This window comes from Leucopleurus acutus (assembly GCF_964270905.1).
Source record: "Leucopleurus acutus genome assembly, chromosome: 2".
In the NCBI taxonomy this organism is placed as follows: domain Eukaryota; kingdom Metazoa; phylum Chordata; class Mammalia; order Artiodactyla; family Delphinidae; genus Leucopleurus; species Leucopleurus acutus.
The window spans coordinates 24454876-24473882 of NC_139143.1; the positions used below are offsets into that span (position 1 = coordinate 24454876).

The 19007-nt window shown below is 35.6% G+C and overlaps 2 protein-coding genes across 8 annotated transcripts in view; one reads left to right on the forward strand and one right to left on the reverse strand.

Annotated features, from left to right (window-relative positions):
* CDC42BPA (CDC42 binding protein kinase alpha) overlaps positions 1–19007 on the reverse strand; it is a 328619-nt gene that overhangs the window by 71006 nt on the left and 238606 nt on the right. For all 7 annotated transcript variants that reach the window (XM_082834424.1, XM_082834427.1, XM_082834423.1 and 4 more), the window contains 2 exons: positions 14138–14243; positions 4024–4148 (listed from right to left, as the gene is read on the reverse strand). In XM_082834424.1, coding sequence (XP_082690550.1) covers positions 4024–4148; positions 14138–14243 — 231 coding nt within the window. The remainder of the gene's footprint in view (positions 1–4023; positions 4149–14137; positions 14244–19007) is intronic.
* LOC309958004 (sialomucin core protein 24-like) lies at positions 14541–15663 on the forward strand (the record flags this gene model as incomplete). The annotated part of the gene is made up of 2 exons (XM_082833629.1): positions 14541–14548; positions 14839–15663. 2 exons carry the CDS (start codon positions 14541–14543, stop codon positions 15482–15484), a joined length of 654 nt encoding a protein of 217 aa, XP_082689755.1. The 3' UTR covers positions 15485–15663.

The window sequence follows — 19007 nt, forward strand, 5'->3', positions numbered from 1 at the left end:
ATACGGGGAGGGGGAAGGGTAAGCTGGGACAAAGTGAGAGAGTGGCATGGACATATATACACTACCAAACGTTAAATAGATAGCTAGTGGGAAGCAGCCGCATAGCACAGGGAGATCAGCTCGGTGCTTTGTGACCACCTAGAGGGGTGGGATAGGGAGGGTGGGAGGGAGGGAGACGCAAGAGGGAAGAGATATGGGGACATATGTATATGTATAACTGATTCACTTTGTTATAAAGCAGAAACTAACACACCACTGTAAAGCAATTATACTTCAATAAAGACGTTTAAAATAAACAGTTTTAGAGGCAAGTCTCTCATCTTTTCTTTGGCTAAGTCAAAATAATCAAGAAATATTTACTAAATACTGATTATTATGTAGACATATTAGGAAGACTGAAGAAGACATATAAGACATGGTCCTTAAAAAGTTTGGTAGTCAGCACAGACTTAGCAAACTTATGGTTACCACGGGAGAAGGGTTGGGGGAGGACAGATTGGGAGTTTGAGACACTGCTATAATTAAAATAGATAACCAACAAGGACCTACTGTATAGCACAGGGAACTCTGCTCAATATTCCGTAATAACCTAAATGGGAAAAGAATTTGAAAAAGAATAGATACACATATATGTATAACGGAATCACTTTGCTGTACACCTGAGACTAACACAACATTGTTAATCAACTATACTCCAACATAAAATTAAAATTAAAAAAAAAGTTTGGGAGTCAGGACACATATAGTAGAGTGATTAAGAACTTGACTCGAGTCATATAGAACTAGGTTCAAATCCTAGCTCACTGTTTAGCAGTTGTGTGTCTTTGGATAAGTCATTTACCCCCTCTAACTCTCTGTTATCTCACTTATAAGATGGGAATAATAATAATATCTACTTAATAGGACTGTTGTGATAACTAAATGAGAAAACATGTGAATTTTCAGCCTAATGCCTACAACATACTATTTTTTAATCACTGTAAACTATTACTACACAGGAATGAAAATTAATGAATGAGGAGTGTTTCAAATAATGTGAATGAATTTAAACAAAGGAAAGTATAAGTTTCACTATTGAAAGCCTTTCCTGATTATTAAAACATTTTCCTGGTTGTCTTACACAGCTGTTTCCTCTATCTTCTACTATTACCACCCTCACCATTATCCTTCTTTCTATTATAAAACCCAACAACTTCAATGGCCTTATTTACTAGAAATTAAATCCCCAAATTTATATTTCTAATCCTAACCTTTAAGTCATCTTTTCTAAAGCATATTGGAAATCTCCACTCAGATATCTCAGAATGATCTCAGACTCACCAACAAACAAAAGAACAACTAAAATTGATTATATCATCCTCCCCAAAGCTGGTTCCTTCTCCTGACTTTTCTTACTTCAGTGATAGCACCATTTTCTTAATCTCTCCAACACAGAGTTTCAGAAATACTAATTCCTCCTCATCTCTTGCCCTTCGTTTATAATTAATTAAGTCCTATAGATCCTTCTTCCATGGCTTCTCCATTTGTTCAGCTTCCCCCAAATTTCCTTCTATTTCATGCTGAACACCACTATGAAGAGTTACCCTCCTAATGCATCACCTCAATCAATTCCATAATCCGTTGCAGAAAAGCCTTCTCCTTCTTCTTATAAATAAATGAAGTTCTGATTCTTACCCAGTATTCATGTTAATTGTGCTGCAATAACTTTATTGGTCTTATTTCCTACTATTCTTTTATAGGAATAGTAGCACCCTTTATTGAACTCAGTGTTTTCAGAAAATGCATTATAGTTCCACTGATTACCCCCAACTTTCTTTAGCACCCAGTCTGAAGTAATTCTCCTCTATACTCACATAGAAAAATCAGTATTTGTACAATACATAAGACAATTTACATTTAAGTCTTGTTATTTATATCCAGCTCTGATCACATTAGTTTTTAAACTTTTAAATGTTACACTATAAGCTAGTACTTGAAGGCCAAGTACCCTATTTTACAGACCTTTCTATCTCCTATTATACCAGAAGAATGCATTATATGTGAGGAGATACATCTAAAAAATGAATCTTATGGACCAGCCTACTACTTCAACCTCTCCTCGTAGTACCATTTCGAAGAGAAAGAGTGAAGTCTTCTGATGAGTCAATGGTGAGAAGAAAGGTCCCTGTTCCAATACAGTGTGAGCAACAAGGTCTCCTTGACCTAAAAGGTTTTCTTTCACATGAAAGAGGTATTTCATAGGGAAAGGCAGAGGGAGCAGAGTAACGAGGCCATTAGAAATGCATTCAAATGAAGTCTTATATACAGCAGTGTTTGTTTTATTTTAAAACTGTTAATTTGGCCAATGGAAACATTGAAAACACTGCATATCACAAGTTTCGAAAACCTTGTTTTGGCATTACTTCATTTTTTAATATACCAAATTAAAGAACCAGGAATAACCTGAGACTTCTGACCTTTATAAGCTTGCACAGAATATCTCAGAGATATAACTTTCAAATAGGTGAGAACTCTGAGAACAGTGAGTATATCTTTTACTTTTAGCCTATTAGGTATTTAATAATTTATTATCGAATATATTAGTCCATTTCTAAATAATAGTTTTAATGCAAAGTGAATTCATTGTATTCCTGATTTCTTCTGCATATTTAACTTGAATGTGAAATGCGTAAAAAAGTGCTTTGTAGTATCACACAAAAATTTTCATCTTCATCCTTTCTACTAACCCTTTCCAGATAGTCCATATTTAAAGCTTCTTTACTAGAACCACTTCCCATTCCATCTGAACCCACCATGCAATCACTTGAAAAGATCAGTGGTCTAGGATCTTAGGCTTTGGCCAAATCAGTTTTGTCTTCTGTAAAGTCATTTTCATTAACATCTTATTACAAATTTGATTACATAATAATGGAGTTACAAATGAAAAGTCATAATGTTTGATATTATAAGCATGGCTAAAGATTAAAATGATTTTGCTTCAGAAATGTAGAGTTTATGACAAGGATCTCAATTAAATATTAATGAACCATTAACTGTACTATTTGGAACACAACCATATTTCCACAATTTGGGCATTTTCCTTCAGATATGCACTCAACAGTCACATTCATAAGCTAAAGCTGAGTTAACATAAGAGCTCTATAGTTAAGTCAATATCAAAATATTTGAGTCATTTGGGTAAAATTACTTAAAAAGGCAGTGTTTATTCACTTATGATTTCATTTAAGAAGGAGGGTATTAAGCTGGTATAAGTAGGAAAAAATGCTTAGAGAACAAAAATAAGAGCATGATAAACTAACATTCTCACCAAATTACTGGTCTATAGATATTTGAAGAAACCAGTAGCTGTTTATATAAATAAAACATCAATAACATGCTAAAAAAGAGTCAGAAAGTTAAAGTAAATATAAAAAGTTAGGCTATTTGCATTAGAAAATAAAGTCCCTGTTGGATTCTACTTTCTTCAAGTATTATAAAAATATACAAATTTTTACAAATACCAGAACAATCATTTGAGTTAATTAATATGAAAGTTACTAAGGCAATTATCCCAAATTAAATCCTAGGGGCTTAAAGAACAGTTGATAAAACTAAACTGTAACCATTTAATGTTTTTAAAATGCCGTGTGTGAATTAGTCTGTTATAATTATGAAAAGGGTGAAACCACATCTTCAGCTTGTAAAGTATTCTCCAGGCTTTCTGTTTCTTAAAGTAATCACAAATACAGCAATTTTGATCTTAGAAAGGAACACCGATAGCTAGTGAATGAGTTTCTTCAGTTCTTTAAGGACCAACTGTCTTAGGAGACAATAACATTTTCTTTTCTTAGAAAGAAATATCAGCTTCCAATGAAACTGTGTAAAAGCTGATATGGAATATTTGATGGAGTTAGAGAAAAGAGGAAAATAACAGACAACATAGAAGAAGCACAGACCAGTAATAAATATTCCTCCTGGAATTCATACCAACTTGACTATATGGCCAAAATTTACCCACAAAAACAGATTTAAGAGAGTACTCACCACTGAATTATTTCTGTGATTTGAGCTTCCCAATGTGCAACTGATTCCTTCTTGTCTGCTAGATCCTTTACCTCTTCTTCTAACTGCTGGTTGCATGTACTCAAGTTCTCATACAAAGTGGTAAGCTGAAAGGCAGTTTTAAGGTACTTAAAGACGTGTGACTTTTAGGAACAGGAATTCAAGGTGCTCAGATGCCTCTTGTTAAATCTGGTAACTCAAAAATGCTTGTCTTTCTGATTTCCTATTATGATGCACCCTCTGGTCACTGAATGTGGAAACATCAAGTACTCTGAATTCTCCTTCTGCCTTTGCTTTTCCCATACTCCCCATATTGAATTGGTTCCATCTGTGAACATTCTCCATTTGCCTGAAGAACTCCCCAGTTCTGTTGGTAACAACATCTCTCATTTTTTTGTCTGAAAATATCTCTATGTCATCCTCTTTTTAAAAAAACTTATAATTTCAAGCATATACAAAAATGAACAGAAGAGTATAAGTGAATTCCCATGAGCCCATCATCACTAACTTCAACAATCATCACCTCAATGTCAATCTTATTTCATTTGTACTCCTGTCTTCTTACCCTCTCCTCCGGTATTATTCTGCAGCAAATACCAGACATCATATAATTTTATCCATATATATTTCTGTGTGTATCTCTAGAAAATAAGGCTCCCTTTTTATGTATAACCACAATATCATTATCATATTTAAACAAATTTAACAAGTTTCCTTACATTATCACATAGCTAGTAATTGTTCAAATTTCCAGTTGTCTCAAAACATCAAAAGACTTAACAGTCTGTTAAACTGAATCATACCAACAGGTAAACGTAACTTAATGCTTGCTCTATCTTTTAAGTCTTTTTTACGTATAGGCTCCAGATTACTCCATTTCGGCTGCTGTAGTGGAATATCACAGTCTGAGTGGCTTAAACAAGAAACATTTATTTCTGATAGTTCTGGACGCTGGGAAGTCCAGGATCAAGGCACCAGCAGATTCAGTGTCTGGCAAGGGCCCACTTCCTGGTTTTATAGATGGTCGTGGGATGAGGGAGCTCTGTGGGGTCTCTTTTATAAGAGCACTAATCCTATTCATGAAGGCTCTACCTTTATGACCTAATCATCTCCCAAAGGCTATACCTCCAAACAGTACTAGGTGTCAACATCTGAATTTTGGAGTGACACAAACATTTAGTACATAGCAGTTCCCCTCCAACACTTTAATTTTTCTTGTAGTTTATTTGTTGAAGAAAGTAGGTTGTTTGTCCTGCAGAGTTCTCTACAGTCTGAATTTTTGCCTTCATTTTTGAAAGACATTTTTTGCTGTATATAATTTTCTAGATTGGCAGTTATTTTCCTTTCTATTCCTTTTTATTATTTATAGATGTCATTCCTTTTTATCCTGGGTTCCATTTTTTCTGTTGTAAAGACAGCTTTAAGTTTAGCTTTTGCTCCTTCTAATACAATGTGTCTTTCTTCTCTGGCTGCTTCTAGGATTTTCTTTGGTTGGTTGGTTTTTAGCAATTTTTCTATAATGTGCCTAAGGGATTTAATTTCTATTTATCACTTTTAGGGTTTGTGGCATTTCTTGAATTTGTGGCTAAATACTTCTCAGAGGTTTTGGAAAATTATGGGCCATTAACTCTGCAAATATTCCTTCTACCACAGTCTTTCTCCTCTCCTTCTGGGAAAGCAAATATTTGTATGTCATCTTTTCATCACGTCCCCTATGTCTCACATCCACTTTTATGTATTTCTGTCCTTTTTTCTTAATATATCTTTTAAAATTTATTATTTATTTAATTTATTTTTGGCTGTGTCTGGTCTTAGTCGCGGTGTGAGGGATCTTTGTTGTGGTGCATGGGCTCTCTAGTTGTGGTGTGCAGGTTTTCTCTTCTCTAGTTATGGCACGTAGGCTCCAGGGCACATGGGCTCTGTAGCTGTGGTGCGCGGGTTCCAGAGCACATGGGCTGTAGTTGAGGCATGCAAGCGTGCAAGTAGTTGTGGCATGAAGGCTTAGTTGCCCCATGGCACATGGGATCTTAGTTCCCTGACCAGGGGTCGAACCAGCATCCCCTGCATTGTAAGGCGGATTCTTTACCACTGGACCATCAGGGAAGTCCCTGTATTTCTGTCCTTTTAAATCTATATCCAGACTTCAGTATGGGAAGGTTTTTATTTACCCCTTCCTTTCTTTGGTTCTTTCCAATCTACTGTTAAAATTTACTGTTGGGATTTTTCATTTATTTTATTTTTCACTTCTAAAGATTTATTTGACTGTTTTGTATAGATTCCAGTTGTCTGCTGAAATTCTTCATCATGTTTATTTTCTTGAATATATCATACAGTTATTTTAAAGTTCAGTTAAGAAAATTCCAATACTCGGAATTGTGTGGGTCTGTTTATACTGACTGCCTGGTTTTCTTCTCATTTATTCTTTTCTTACTTTGTTTTTGCTATTATACTTTTATGTCTTGGTTTTCTTTGGTTGTATCTCTTGGTATGCATTGTAATTTCTTACTGCATGCCACATATAGTGTATGAAAATTTTAGAGATAACTTGAGGCTCTATATAATATCTTCCTCCAGAGACTGCTTACTTTTACTTTTGCTAGGCAATTAGACAGATCATGGATTCAGTTACTTAGAGGCTGGGTTTCAGTCACTGAGAGGGCTCCTCTCTCTCTGGTTCACCCTTATTTCTAAAATGTAGCCTTTTCGATGAGTTCAATTGAAAGCTTGAATTGATTACCAAGGATCCTGCACCTTGGTGGGCATTGATATTCAGTTTTTCTCTCTAAACTTGTGATACTGTGGAATACTGTGCTCAACTTCCTGGATTCTCTGCTACAGCTTTCATATCTGCAAATGCCTCAAGAGGAAAACTGGCACTGAATGCTGGGCTCATCTCTCTGTACTACTCCTTTCTAACGGATCTGGGTCAGTAAAGTCTCGGCTGCCTTCTTATCTCTCCAGTGCCTTCCTGCAGATGAATACTTCCAGGCAGTATTGCTACAGTATTAAAAACATTTTTTTTTTTAAGTCCAGCTTTATAGCTCTTCTTGGTGAGGTGGTAGGTATGATGTAAGCTAATCTGTCACAGAAGCAAAAATTCTTGTTTATTTAGTTTTTAAAAGTTCATGATAAAATATTTGCATACAATTTTTATTTCATGGCTACATTTTTCTGATAAATGGTCTCAATATGTCATTAGTTATTACTATTCCTTTCTTCCTTTCTGATATATTCGTAGAGATATTGTGTTACTTTTCTTTCTGATTACTCAGCTTGAAGGAGACGAATTTTTCCTACAAGAATTATTTATACGTTTGTGAAGATGAGGGGCCATGTGATGATTAAATTTATGAGTCAACTTGATTGGGTCATAGAGTGCCTAGACATTTGGTCAAACATTCTGGTTGTGTCTTTGAAGGTGACTCTGGGTGAGATTAACATTTGAATTGATTGACTGAATAAAGCAGATTACCTTCCTAATGTGGATGGTTCCCATTCTATCAGTTGAAGGCCTGAATAGAAAAAAAGGCTGACCCTAGTAAAAGGGAACTTCTCCTGCCTGACTTGCTTTCAAGCTGGGACATTGGATTCTGTCCTTGGTCTCTTACTGAAACAGTGGCTCTTCCTGGGTCTGACATAAGAAACTATTGCTATGATTTACATCAGAGAATGTTCTGCCTATGTTCTCTTCTAGGAGATTTATGGTATCATGTCTTAATATTTAAGTCTTCAAGCCATTCTGAGTTTATTTTTGTGTATGGTGGGAGGGAGTGTTTTAACTTCATTGTTTTACATGCAGCTGTCCAGCTCTCCCAACACTACTTGCTGAAGAGACTGTCTTTTCTCCATTGTATATTCTTGCCTCCCTTGTTGAAGATTAATTGACCATAGGTGTGTGGGTTTATTTCTGGGCTCTCTATTCTGTTCCACTGATCCATATGTCTGTTTCTGTCAGCCAATACCAAGCTGTTTTGATTACTGTAGCTTTGTAGTATTGTCTGAAGTCTGGGAGGATTATGTCTCCAGCTTTGTTCTTTTTCCTCAGGATTGCTTTGGCAATTCTGTTTTTTATTGTGGTTCCATATAAATTTTAGGAATATTTGTTCTAGTTCTGTAAAAAATGACATGGGTAATTTGACAGAGATCACATAAAATCTGTAGACTGTTTTGGGTAGTATGGCCATTTTAACAATATTAATTCTTCCAATCCAAGAGCATGGGATATCTTTCCATTTCTTTGAATCATTTTCAATTTCCTTTATCAATGTTTTATAGCTCTTAGCATATAAGTCTCTCATCTCCTTGGTCAGGTTTATTCCTACATTTGTTTGTTTTTTTATTGATGCGATTTTAAAAGGGATTGTCTTTTCACTTTCCCTGTCTGAGATTTCACTGTTAGTGTAAAGAAATGCAACTGATTTCTGTATGTTAATCTTGTATACTGCTACCTTGCTGAATTTGTTTACCGGTTCTAGTAGTTTCTGTGTGGAGTCTTTAGGGTTTCCTATATATGGTATCATGTCATCTGCATACAATGACAACTTTACCTCTTCCCTTCTAATTTGGATACCTTTTATTTCTTTTTCTTGTTTGACTGCTGTGGCTAGGATTTCTAATACTATGTTGAACAGAAGTGGTAAGAGTGGGCATCCTTGTCTTGTTCCAGATTTTAGCATAAAGGCTTTCAGCTTTTCACCTTTGAGTATTATGTTGGCTATGGGTTTGCCATAAATAGCTCTTACATGCTGAGATATGTTCCCTCTACACCCATTTTGGAAAGAGTTTTTATCATGAATGGATGTTGAGTTTTATCAAATGCTTTTTCTGCATTTAATCATGTAGTTTTTGTCTTTTCTTATGTTGATGTGGTTTATCACACTGACTGATTTGCATATGTTGAACCATCCATGTAACCCTCGGATGAATCCAGCTTGATCATGGTGTATGATCCTTTTTATGGTTGTTGGATTTGGTTTCCTAATATTTTGTTGAGGATTTTTGCATCTATATTTATCAAAGATATGGGCCTGTAATTTTCTCTGCCAATAAACTGGACAAAGTAGAAGAAATGTACAAGTTTTGCCAACTCCCTAAACTAAGTTCATCTGGAATTCTCCTAATGACCCAGGTTTTTTCTGGTGTGTGTTTTTAACCTGTACTTCCATGGGAGATAGGCAGTTTTAGCACAAGTCACAATGCAAAGCTTCATTTCTTCCTCTGCCAAAAGACAAATTACTTTATGCATTCCCCATTTAATCCTATCCTCAACCTCACTGTCTTCTTAGAAAGAAAAACGGTCAGAGAACCTGTCACTACCAACGCACATCATTATCTGCCTATTGAGAACAAGGAACTTACGTTTTGTACTCCAGGGTGTGCTATTTACCTTTAAAAATGTATTTTACCATCTATTTTCTTTTTATAGGTTTATTAAGGTATAATTTACATACTATAAAATTCACTCATTATAACACTTATGGTTTGATGATTTTTAGTAAATTTAAACATTTGTGCAATAATCACCACAATCTGGTTTGGGAACACTTCCAATACCTGAGAAATTTCCCTCAAGCTGGTTTGCAGTCAATCCTGGCTTCCACCACGAGTTCTCGGCCTCACTGATCTATTTTCTGTGTCTATAGTTTTGCCTTTTCTAGAAACGTAATATCAATGAAATCATACAATATATAGATTTTTGTATCAGGCTTTTTAAAATTATCGTATTATTGAGGTTCAACCACAGTGTTGCACATATCAGAAACTAACTCCTTTTTATAGCTGGGTAGTATTCTATTACATGGATATTAGTACACTTTATTTATCCGTTCACTACTTGATGAACATTTGCATTGTTTCCGGTTATTTGCTATTATGAATAATGATGCTATGAACATTCATATACAAGTTTCTAAAGGGACTATGCTTTTAATTCTTCTGGATAAATAACTAGGAGAATTTCCGAGTTATAGGGTAAGTGTATGCTTAACTTTTTGAGAAATTTAAAACTGTTTTCTGAAGTAGTTATACCATCTTGCACTTCTACAAGCAGTGTAGGAGTTTCAGTTCCTCCATATCCTTGCCAACAGCTGGTATGGTCACTGATTGATTAACTCTTGAGCCGGTACAACAATATGTTTCTATGGTTTAACTTGCATTGTTCCTAATGACTAATGATAGTGAACATCTTTTCACGTGCTTATTTGTTACTCATATATCTTCTTTCATGAAATTTTCCCCCCGTTTTCAATTTTCCCCCCGTTATTTTCCATTGGGTTGTTTGTATTATTTCTTGAGTTTTAAGAGTTCTTTATACATTCCAAATATAAGTCTTTTATCAGATAAATTATTTGAAAATCTTTTCATCTATATATGTCTTTTCATTTTATTAATGTTGTCTTTAAATTTTGATGAGGTCCAATTTATAATTATTTTTCTCTCAAGGTTTGTGCTTTGTGTCATATCTAAAAAATCTTTGACTAACGCCAAATCACAAAGATTTTCTCCTATGCTTACCTCATATTTCAGTTTATGATCCATTTTGAATTAATTGTGTATGTTATGAGGTAAGGATCTAAGTTAATTTTTTACACATAGATATCCAATTATTCCAGCACCATTTGTTGAAAAGATTCTCTTTTTCCCATTGAATTGCCTTGGTACTTTTGCTGAAAATCAATCAACCATAAATATGACGTCTTATTTTTGGACTCTCTACTCTGTTCCATTATGCCAATGTTACCGTCTTTTGATTACTATAGATTTACAGTAAGTTTTGAAATTCTGTAGTGTAAATCCTCCAACTTCTGTACCCCTCGCCTCCCCGCCCCCCCCCGCCAAATATTTTTGCTATTGTAGATCTTCTGTATTCCCATATAAATTTAAGGATAGGCTTGCCAGTTCTAACAAAAAAGCATAGCAAAATTTTGATAGTGATTTCCCCAAATCCATAGATCTATTAGGAGAGAACTGCAGTCCTAACAATATGCAGTATATCTCTCCATTTGTTTAGATATTCCTTAATTTATCTCAGTAATGTTTTGTAGTTGTCTTCCTTTGGTTAACTCTGGGAGCTCTGAAATGTCTGTTTTCAACAACTGTGTCCACTTTGAAACTTTTTTTTTCTTGAGCGGATTCATCAATCTGTTCACGTTAGCATAGCCAGAAGTCTACCAGCTATTTTGGAGAATGTTTTTTGTAGATGCAGTGTCTTCACTAATTCCTACAACACATCCTTTTCTGATCACCATTGCTTTTGACTTCCAATTAATCTGTGATTGGGGTTTCAGTTGGAGATTTGCAAGAAGAGGAGGAAATACAAATTTTTGCACTGTCATGTTACAGTAGTTAAAAGGAGTCTTAAATAGATGTGTTTAGTATTTGTCTAAAAGTTAATCTTTTCATTCTTACTGAATTAAAGCAGAGGGGCTCTGGAGCCAGACTACCTGTATTCCAATCCAATCCTGCCACTCCCTAGTTTTGAGATTACAAGAGTAGCTTAATCTCCCTTTGCCTCAATTTCCTCATCTGTAAAATGGTAGGAACAATAGGGTACACCTCACAGAGTTATTGTGAGAATTATATGGTTTATATAAAGTAACTCAGGAGAGGGCCTGCACAAAGTAAATTCTACCTAAGCATTACTTCATTTTGCATGTTTGGGAATGAGAAGGTTTTACTATTTGTAAATTGACATACCTGGCTTATGATAATTATAAGACTACACAGGAATATGGAAAAATGCTCATGTTTTAAATTAAACGGCAGATTAGAAAATAAAATGTATATATGACTGAAATTATGTAATAATACATATACAACAAAACCTGGAAAGGAACATATAAAAGTAAAATAGTTGTTTCATGTTAATGAAATCATAGGTAACTTTTATGTTGAATATTTTCCACATTGTGTAATTTTGCTTTTATGTAAAATAATTATTTAATAACAAGATACAAATGATAATATTTTCTTACTGGAAACCATTTACTTCCACTCCTTGGCATATATGGCTAATTTTACTTGCAATAAATTACCTTTAATAGAAACTTTGAATACAGACTTCTGAAAATATCAACAAACTTTTTTCTATTTCCTTTTTAATTTTTATTTTTGAAGTTAAAAAATCTGACTATGAGACTCTATTAGTTATATAAGTTTCAAAATTAACATACTAATTGCTTTTTGGTTTCTATATCTGAAGTTCTGTTGAGAAGGAATTCGGTTCTCTTCAAGCAGGTTCCCAATGGAACAGTTGGTGTAGCAATGGCAAAGGTATTCTTTGGTTATCCCTCTTGGGGAAAATACCCAATTCAACCAAACCAAAAAATGAATAAATGGAAAGAAACAGTGAAGATGTGCAGTTAGGTGGACTGACAGAGAAGTAAAGCTGAATAAAAGGACCAAAAATAGAGAAGAGGTTCAAATGGAAGAAGACCCAGATCCTCCCCTATTTCTCCAGAAATAAACATTTCCTGTTATCATTTGTCACTGAATACTTGCCAACCATATGATTTGCTCTCAAAGTTCTGTTCATATCCTTTACCACATCTTTCAATTTAGCAAGACAAGGTAATATTCTACTTTTTATAAAATTAGGAGATAGGCTTTTATTTTTATCCTTCAGATCTCATCAAAATCCAAAGAGTATCATTTAAAAATTATTTCTAAGGATGTATTTCTGGTAAACTTGCCAGAACTTTATGGTTAATAATGAAATGAAACCAAGGGGTGAATACAAGATTTGATCTACATTCGATTTGATTATATCACAATTCAATTTTTCTCTAACTATAATACCATCTTTTACTAGGTAATTTGCTTATAAACTCTACATGAAGTGACCTTCTAGAGTTTAATTATATTTCTTACCTCAAGGTCACTCTTAAGAGAATCTTAAAATTCTGTCTGGTAGACAGAAATGATGTTTAATTTTGTAGTCATATTGGTTAAGCCCATTAAGTAACAATTATGTGACCTATTTGGATAAAGTTTAAATACTGTTAGTTTTATTTTAGTGGAAGTAACTAAGAGTTACACAATACTGTTCATACAGTATTCATAGTTAAAAAAATAATTTATACTACTTACTACTATTTGGCCACTTTCCACAGTGTTTGTGTGCATCAGCTTTGTAATTACAAAATAAACTAACAGAGTTCTTTCTCAAGTAGTTTGCGACCAAACAAGCAGTCATTTTTAAATGCTTAGAAAACTGAATAATCATTGGGAAAATAGTGACAGAAATAAAAAGAAATATGGAACACAATGGAAAATTGAGACAGAATGAATGAAAAGTCTCTCTTTTATGACTATTTAGCCATTGTCTTTCAATGTGTTATTGAAATGACTATTAATTGAACATAATACTTTTACTTCAGGAAAATCCTTGAACTCATTACAAAGCACAATTATCCAAACCTTATTATTTAAAAGTAAGTAAAACTATTAAAACTGCTGATTAATATTAGGATTTTTACAGCTGTTAACAACTGGGACAAGAAATGCAGAATGATGTCAGTTCAAGAAATCTGAGATACTAAATGGAAAAAGATTCCTTTAAGTATTTAAAATTTTGTTCATAAATCTAGCTGTTTTAATCTAGGTTTAATCTATGGTTCAACTCTTTATTCAAGCTGTAGAGTTTATAAGCAGAGTTGGTTTCTTTGGCTTCTTAACTACCAATGGTATTACTTCTAGCTATTATCAGTTCTCCATCATGAATATGACATCAGAACTGTCAAAATTTCTCCAGTTTGGCTTAATTGTTCCTGTTCTTGCCAAAGACAGGCCTTAGCTTAGCCATGACAAAGTAAGTGATTAATAGTAAAAGAGAGATGGGAAGTGAAATAAAGAACAGGGGCTCAAAAAATAAATGGGACAAAGAATAAGATGAGGTAAGCCGAGTCCTCTCTCCAAGAAGACTCCTGTACAGATTGGTAAAATGAAAAATTGCCTGTACACAGAAGCAATCCTTGCGTTTAGGAAGAATAGTAAATAAAAAAATGTACACCAAATATAAAATTATATCTATAATTGCTATGATAGTGCTGAACATCTAGCATGTATCAATGAGTATCAATGAGATTAAATCACTCACCTTATCAAGCTCACTTGTCAGTTTTTTATTTTCTTCCATTAATAACACTTTTTCTCGTTCATACTGTTGTTTGAACTCATTTTCAAATTCTTCCCTTTCACTTTGACTAATACAATGCAAAAATATAAAAGGAAAAGAAGGAATTGAATTAAAGGTAAAATAATGGTATACTATATTGGCTATGGCATCATATGCCTTATTCTGAAAAGCCACTTATATCTCAATTGCTCCAAATCCCAAACATTTCCCTTAAAATTAGGAAGTCACAATCATTTCCTTTTAATTAATGAATAGATTTGTCTGCTTAATAATATCTATTTTGTTCTTCATTTGAAAATCTGAGGAAGACAACCTGATTATGCTCACCTTATTCAGTTGTAAATATCCTAGAAAGCATGGGAAAATGAGGAAGCTAGGGAGAAAGGAGGGTATAGGGACCACAATACAATTGCTTACACTCAGCTCTAGATTGCATAGAAAATTCAACTTCCATTTCCAACAGTTCTCTCAGCACTCTAAGCCCATCCTTCCATTACTCCTGCCTTCCTTCTTCCCTTCCTCCGTACGTACCTACCTATCTACACATACATACATACATACATAATTATAAAACTTATTTAAAATGATAGTTCTAAGGGACAGAACTGATTCACCCTTAGGGGTAAACACAGTTCTAACGAACTTTTTAAAAATCTCCAAAGGGAGGAGTCTGGGAGGCGGCGCCGCAGGGGACAGAGGGACGGACGCGCTCGAAGGCCAACGCGGAGGCCGCGATACTGGCGCTGCCCCGCCCGCTGCCTGTGCGTGACGAGCGCGGCTCAGAACACCACGCTGGCCCCGAACGTGACTACACCTTCGGCTTTACCGACTACCACCAGGACAGCCGCTCCGCCGGGCACCACTCCAGCACCAGAAATCTCTGAAAGCCGCAACAACCGGGTTTCCTGTTTTGATGCTAATGCTGCTAACACTACCTGCTTTTGGATAAAATGCAAAGGTAAAGGCTACTGTTCAGGTAATTCAGCAGTTCGTGATTGCAAGGTGGTGAACAGCACAGAATTCTGTCCTGCGTCCACTGCCACACCATTGCCAACCAACTCTACAGCTAAAACCACAACTCCGCCTTCCTCTTCTACAGCTTCCACCACAACTACTACATCAGGTACAACTGATACCTCTTTAACTCCGACTTCACAACCTGCGCGGAAGTCTACCTTTGATGCCGCCAGTTTCATTGGAGGAATTGTCCTTGTATTGGGTGTGCAGGCTGTAATTTTCTTTCTCTATAAACTCTGCAAATCTAAAGAACGAAACCACCACACTCTGCAAACAGACCCGCTAAATTAACAAGAACTGGTGTGTAACCCACTGAAACCAAAATATTATCTTTCAAGATGTCCCACATTGAAGACGCTATTCTAGGATCTTTAATTTTTCAAAGGATGCATATAGGAGCATCGCCCTTGAAGAAAAATCATTTAAATCATTTTGCTCAACGGGCATATTTAAAATATTCTGCACGAATCCTTGTGGCTGTCTTCTTTTATTTTAAATGTCTGCTGCTGTGGGATTATGTCCTCTCTTCTTGACATGCCAAATGTAACTCTGTAAGTGATGGAAAACATTGTCCTGCGCAGACAACCTCCTGACCCTTTTGGCAATTTCAATGTAGTCATTTCAAAGCCTGAAAGCTGCATTATTTTCATCCTAACTCAGGATGTAGTTTAGCGACCAGAATTGAGAAGAACGTGCCAAATGAGCATCAATCAGGTGGATTTGGGGCTATCATTTCAAACGTGGAATAAATTTATAAACGTAGTATCCTTAGAGTAAAATTTAGTGGTTGATAAGTTATTTTTTCTACATTAGAAAACAGATGCCACACACAGAATTACATTCCAGATTTAAAGAAAAAATCAATGGAAAGGATACAAAACATTAAAGTGTAGCAGGTTATTGTTCATACTTGTAAAGCACCTTATATCATTGAGAAAATAAAAAACAGTGTCTTAAAAGACAAAAAAAAAAAAAAAAAAAAGAAACAACAAAAACCTCCTAAGGGAGAAAGGGGAATCAGTTTTTGAATACTGAATTGAAGTGCAAATAAAGAGGCTTATCTCTACAGCAGTGTGATGGAGGATGTTAGTTAGCAGTAAATGTGAAGCAGTTCTGGGTAATTTTATGATTGCTTCCAAGTCAATAAACAACATAAGTAACGGCTGATTTTAAAAATGTAATCTTAAAAATCCCTTCCTCACTAAATTATTGAATATAAATTAAATTATAATTTAAATGATAACTTCTAGGAAAATAACCATCCTGTGTCCAAACAAATGTGTCCCTTTCCTTCTTATCTATAATCAAAATGTGAAATTTAGTTATGTTTAGGAATCTTTCTCTTTTTTTTTTTGCAGTACGCGGGCCTCTCACTACTGTGGCCTCTCCCGTTGCGGAGCACAGGCTCCGGACGCGCAGGCTCAGCGGCCATGGCTCACGGGCCCAGCCACTCCGCGGCACGTGGGATCTTCCCGGACCGGGGCACGAACCCGTGTCCCCTGCATCGGCAGGCGGACTCTCAACCACTGCACCACCAGGGAAGCCCAGGAATCTTTCTTGACTCAGAAGCAACTCCAAACAACAATGAAAAAAATACGAAAAATTACAAAGAAGCATCCTTTCAGAAAAATAAGTATATGAATAAATTGAGTAAAATTTCTATATACAACCATTTTTGTTTTTTCCTATTAGCGTTAAACAAAACTTAAGTCTCTCTCATACTGAAATGAAATAAACAAACTCTCCCCTAAACTCTACGTCACACTTCATTTTCCACTTTCCTTGTCTTCCCGTTCACTGGCAACCACCTTGAAATCTTGAGAGTTTGCCGTATCCACTTCCTCACTGCCTAAATTTTCCTCCCTGTGCCAAAATCTGACTTCTACTGCCACCACCTCAAAAAAACTGTTGTCCGCAAACTCATTATTGTCCCAAATGTTATTATATCCAATCTACTGGCTACCCTTGACAGTGTTGTCCATTCCCTCCCTCTTGAAATGCTGTCCTCCCTTGGCTTCAGTGATACCCACTTTCTTGATTTTCAGCCTACATTTAGACTTTTCAGCTGTATTTGTGAGCCCCCCAACCCCTCTTTCCTCCATGTAAATGCCAATGCTCCCAGGTATTCTGTCACAGGTGCTCAACTTTTTTTTTTTTTTTTTTTTTTACACATTTTCCCTGAGCTATCCCATCTATTATACCACCTATTTCGATTATCATCCATTATGCTGACAAACTCTGAATCTACATCTGAAGCTTTTCTGGGCTTCAAATTGCTGACTTGATATCTCCCCAAAGTTGTCTCCCAAGTACCTCAAATTCAACATGCCCAACCATAACAACAGAAAAACAAGTTCCCCACACCCCACGTACCTTCCCCTGTGATCATACACTCTACTTATTCTTCTCTTACTACAGGGGAAAAACAGCTAAGCTTGCTCTTTGCTCATGCGCCTGCTCAAGTACACTTTTCTCCTCTCTGTCCTGAATCATCTACTGGTACTTTCTATCAGATTACAAGCATGGTGTTATTTCTGAGACAAGTTTCTCCTCCAGTTATTATCTCGTTGCTTTTATTATCTGCTTGCTCTTACAATTGCTCTCCTTCAAGTCTTTGGATCCATTATGGGGTTTCTGCCCACTACTGTTCCACTGAAATTGTTCTTATCAAAGTCACCAATGACATTCATATTGTTAAACTCAACTATCAATTACATGGTCCTCATCTTATTTGATTTAGACCTCATCTAATTTAACATGTAGACAGATTTGATACGCATTCATCATAACACCAAATTTGGACACCAAATTTGCACACCAAATTTGCCTGGTCATCTTTCTATCATTCTTACTGCTCTTTCCCTCTCCACTTTGCTGTTTCTTCCTCATTTCCAAACTTCTAAAGATTGGAGTGCTCCAGGTTGCAGTCCTAGGACTTCTTTTCCATCTATATTCATTCACTAAGTGATCTCATGTAGTCTCACCCCTTTAAATATCATGTGAATGATAAATACTCCCAGGATTTTACCTCTAGCCCTGAAATCCAGACTAGTCTGTATGATGACCTGCTTGACATTTCCACCTGGATGCCTAAAAAGCACCTCAAACAGAATTTGTTTAAAATGAGCTCCTGATATTCCCATCCCCAAAATGCTTCTTCTGTGGTTTTCCTCTCTAAATGGTAACTATATTCTCCTAATTGCTAAGGCCCAAAACTGTAGCACCATCCTTGATTTCCCCTCTTTCTTTCTTACCCCATATGTAGTCTATCAGCAAATATCATTATTTTTACCTTTTAAAGAAATTGGAATTCGAACATTTTTCACAGCCAATTCTGCCACCACCCTAGGCCCAATCCACCATTATCTTTTGCCTGGATGATTGCAATAGCCTTCTCAATGGTTTCACTGCTCCTTCTCTTATCTAGTTCAGACTTTTCTTAATCTAGTAGTCAGAATAATCCTGTTAAAACACAAGTCAATATTTGTCCATTTTCCACTCAAAATCCTGCAATGCTTCCCTGCCATGGTTTTACTGAGAGTAAAAAATTGTAAGTCACTGAACATGACTTACAAAGCCTTACATGGTCTGGCCTCCATTACCTCTCATACGTACCTCTCACTATTCTTTCCCCTTAACTCTGCTTCATCCACATTGGCCTCTTTTTTAGTATTATTATTTTAACAGACTTTATTTTTTAGAAAGGTTTTAGGTTCATAGCAATACTGAGAGGAAAATACAGAGACTGCCCATATATTACTCAGGGTGGTGTGTTTGTTACTACTGATGAATCTACATTTGACACATCGTTATC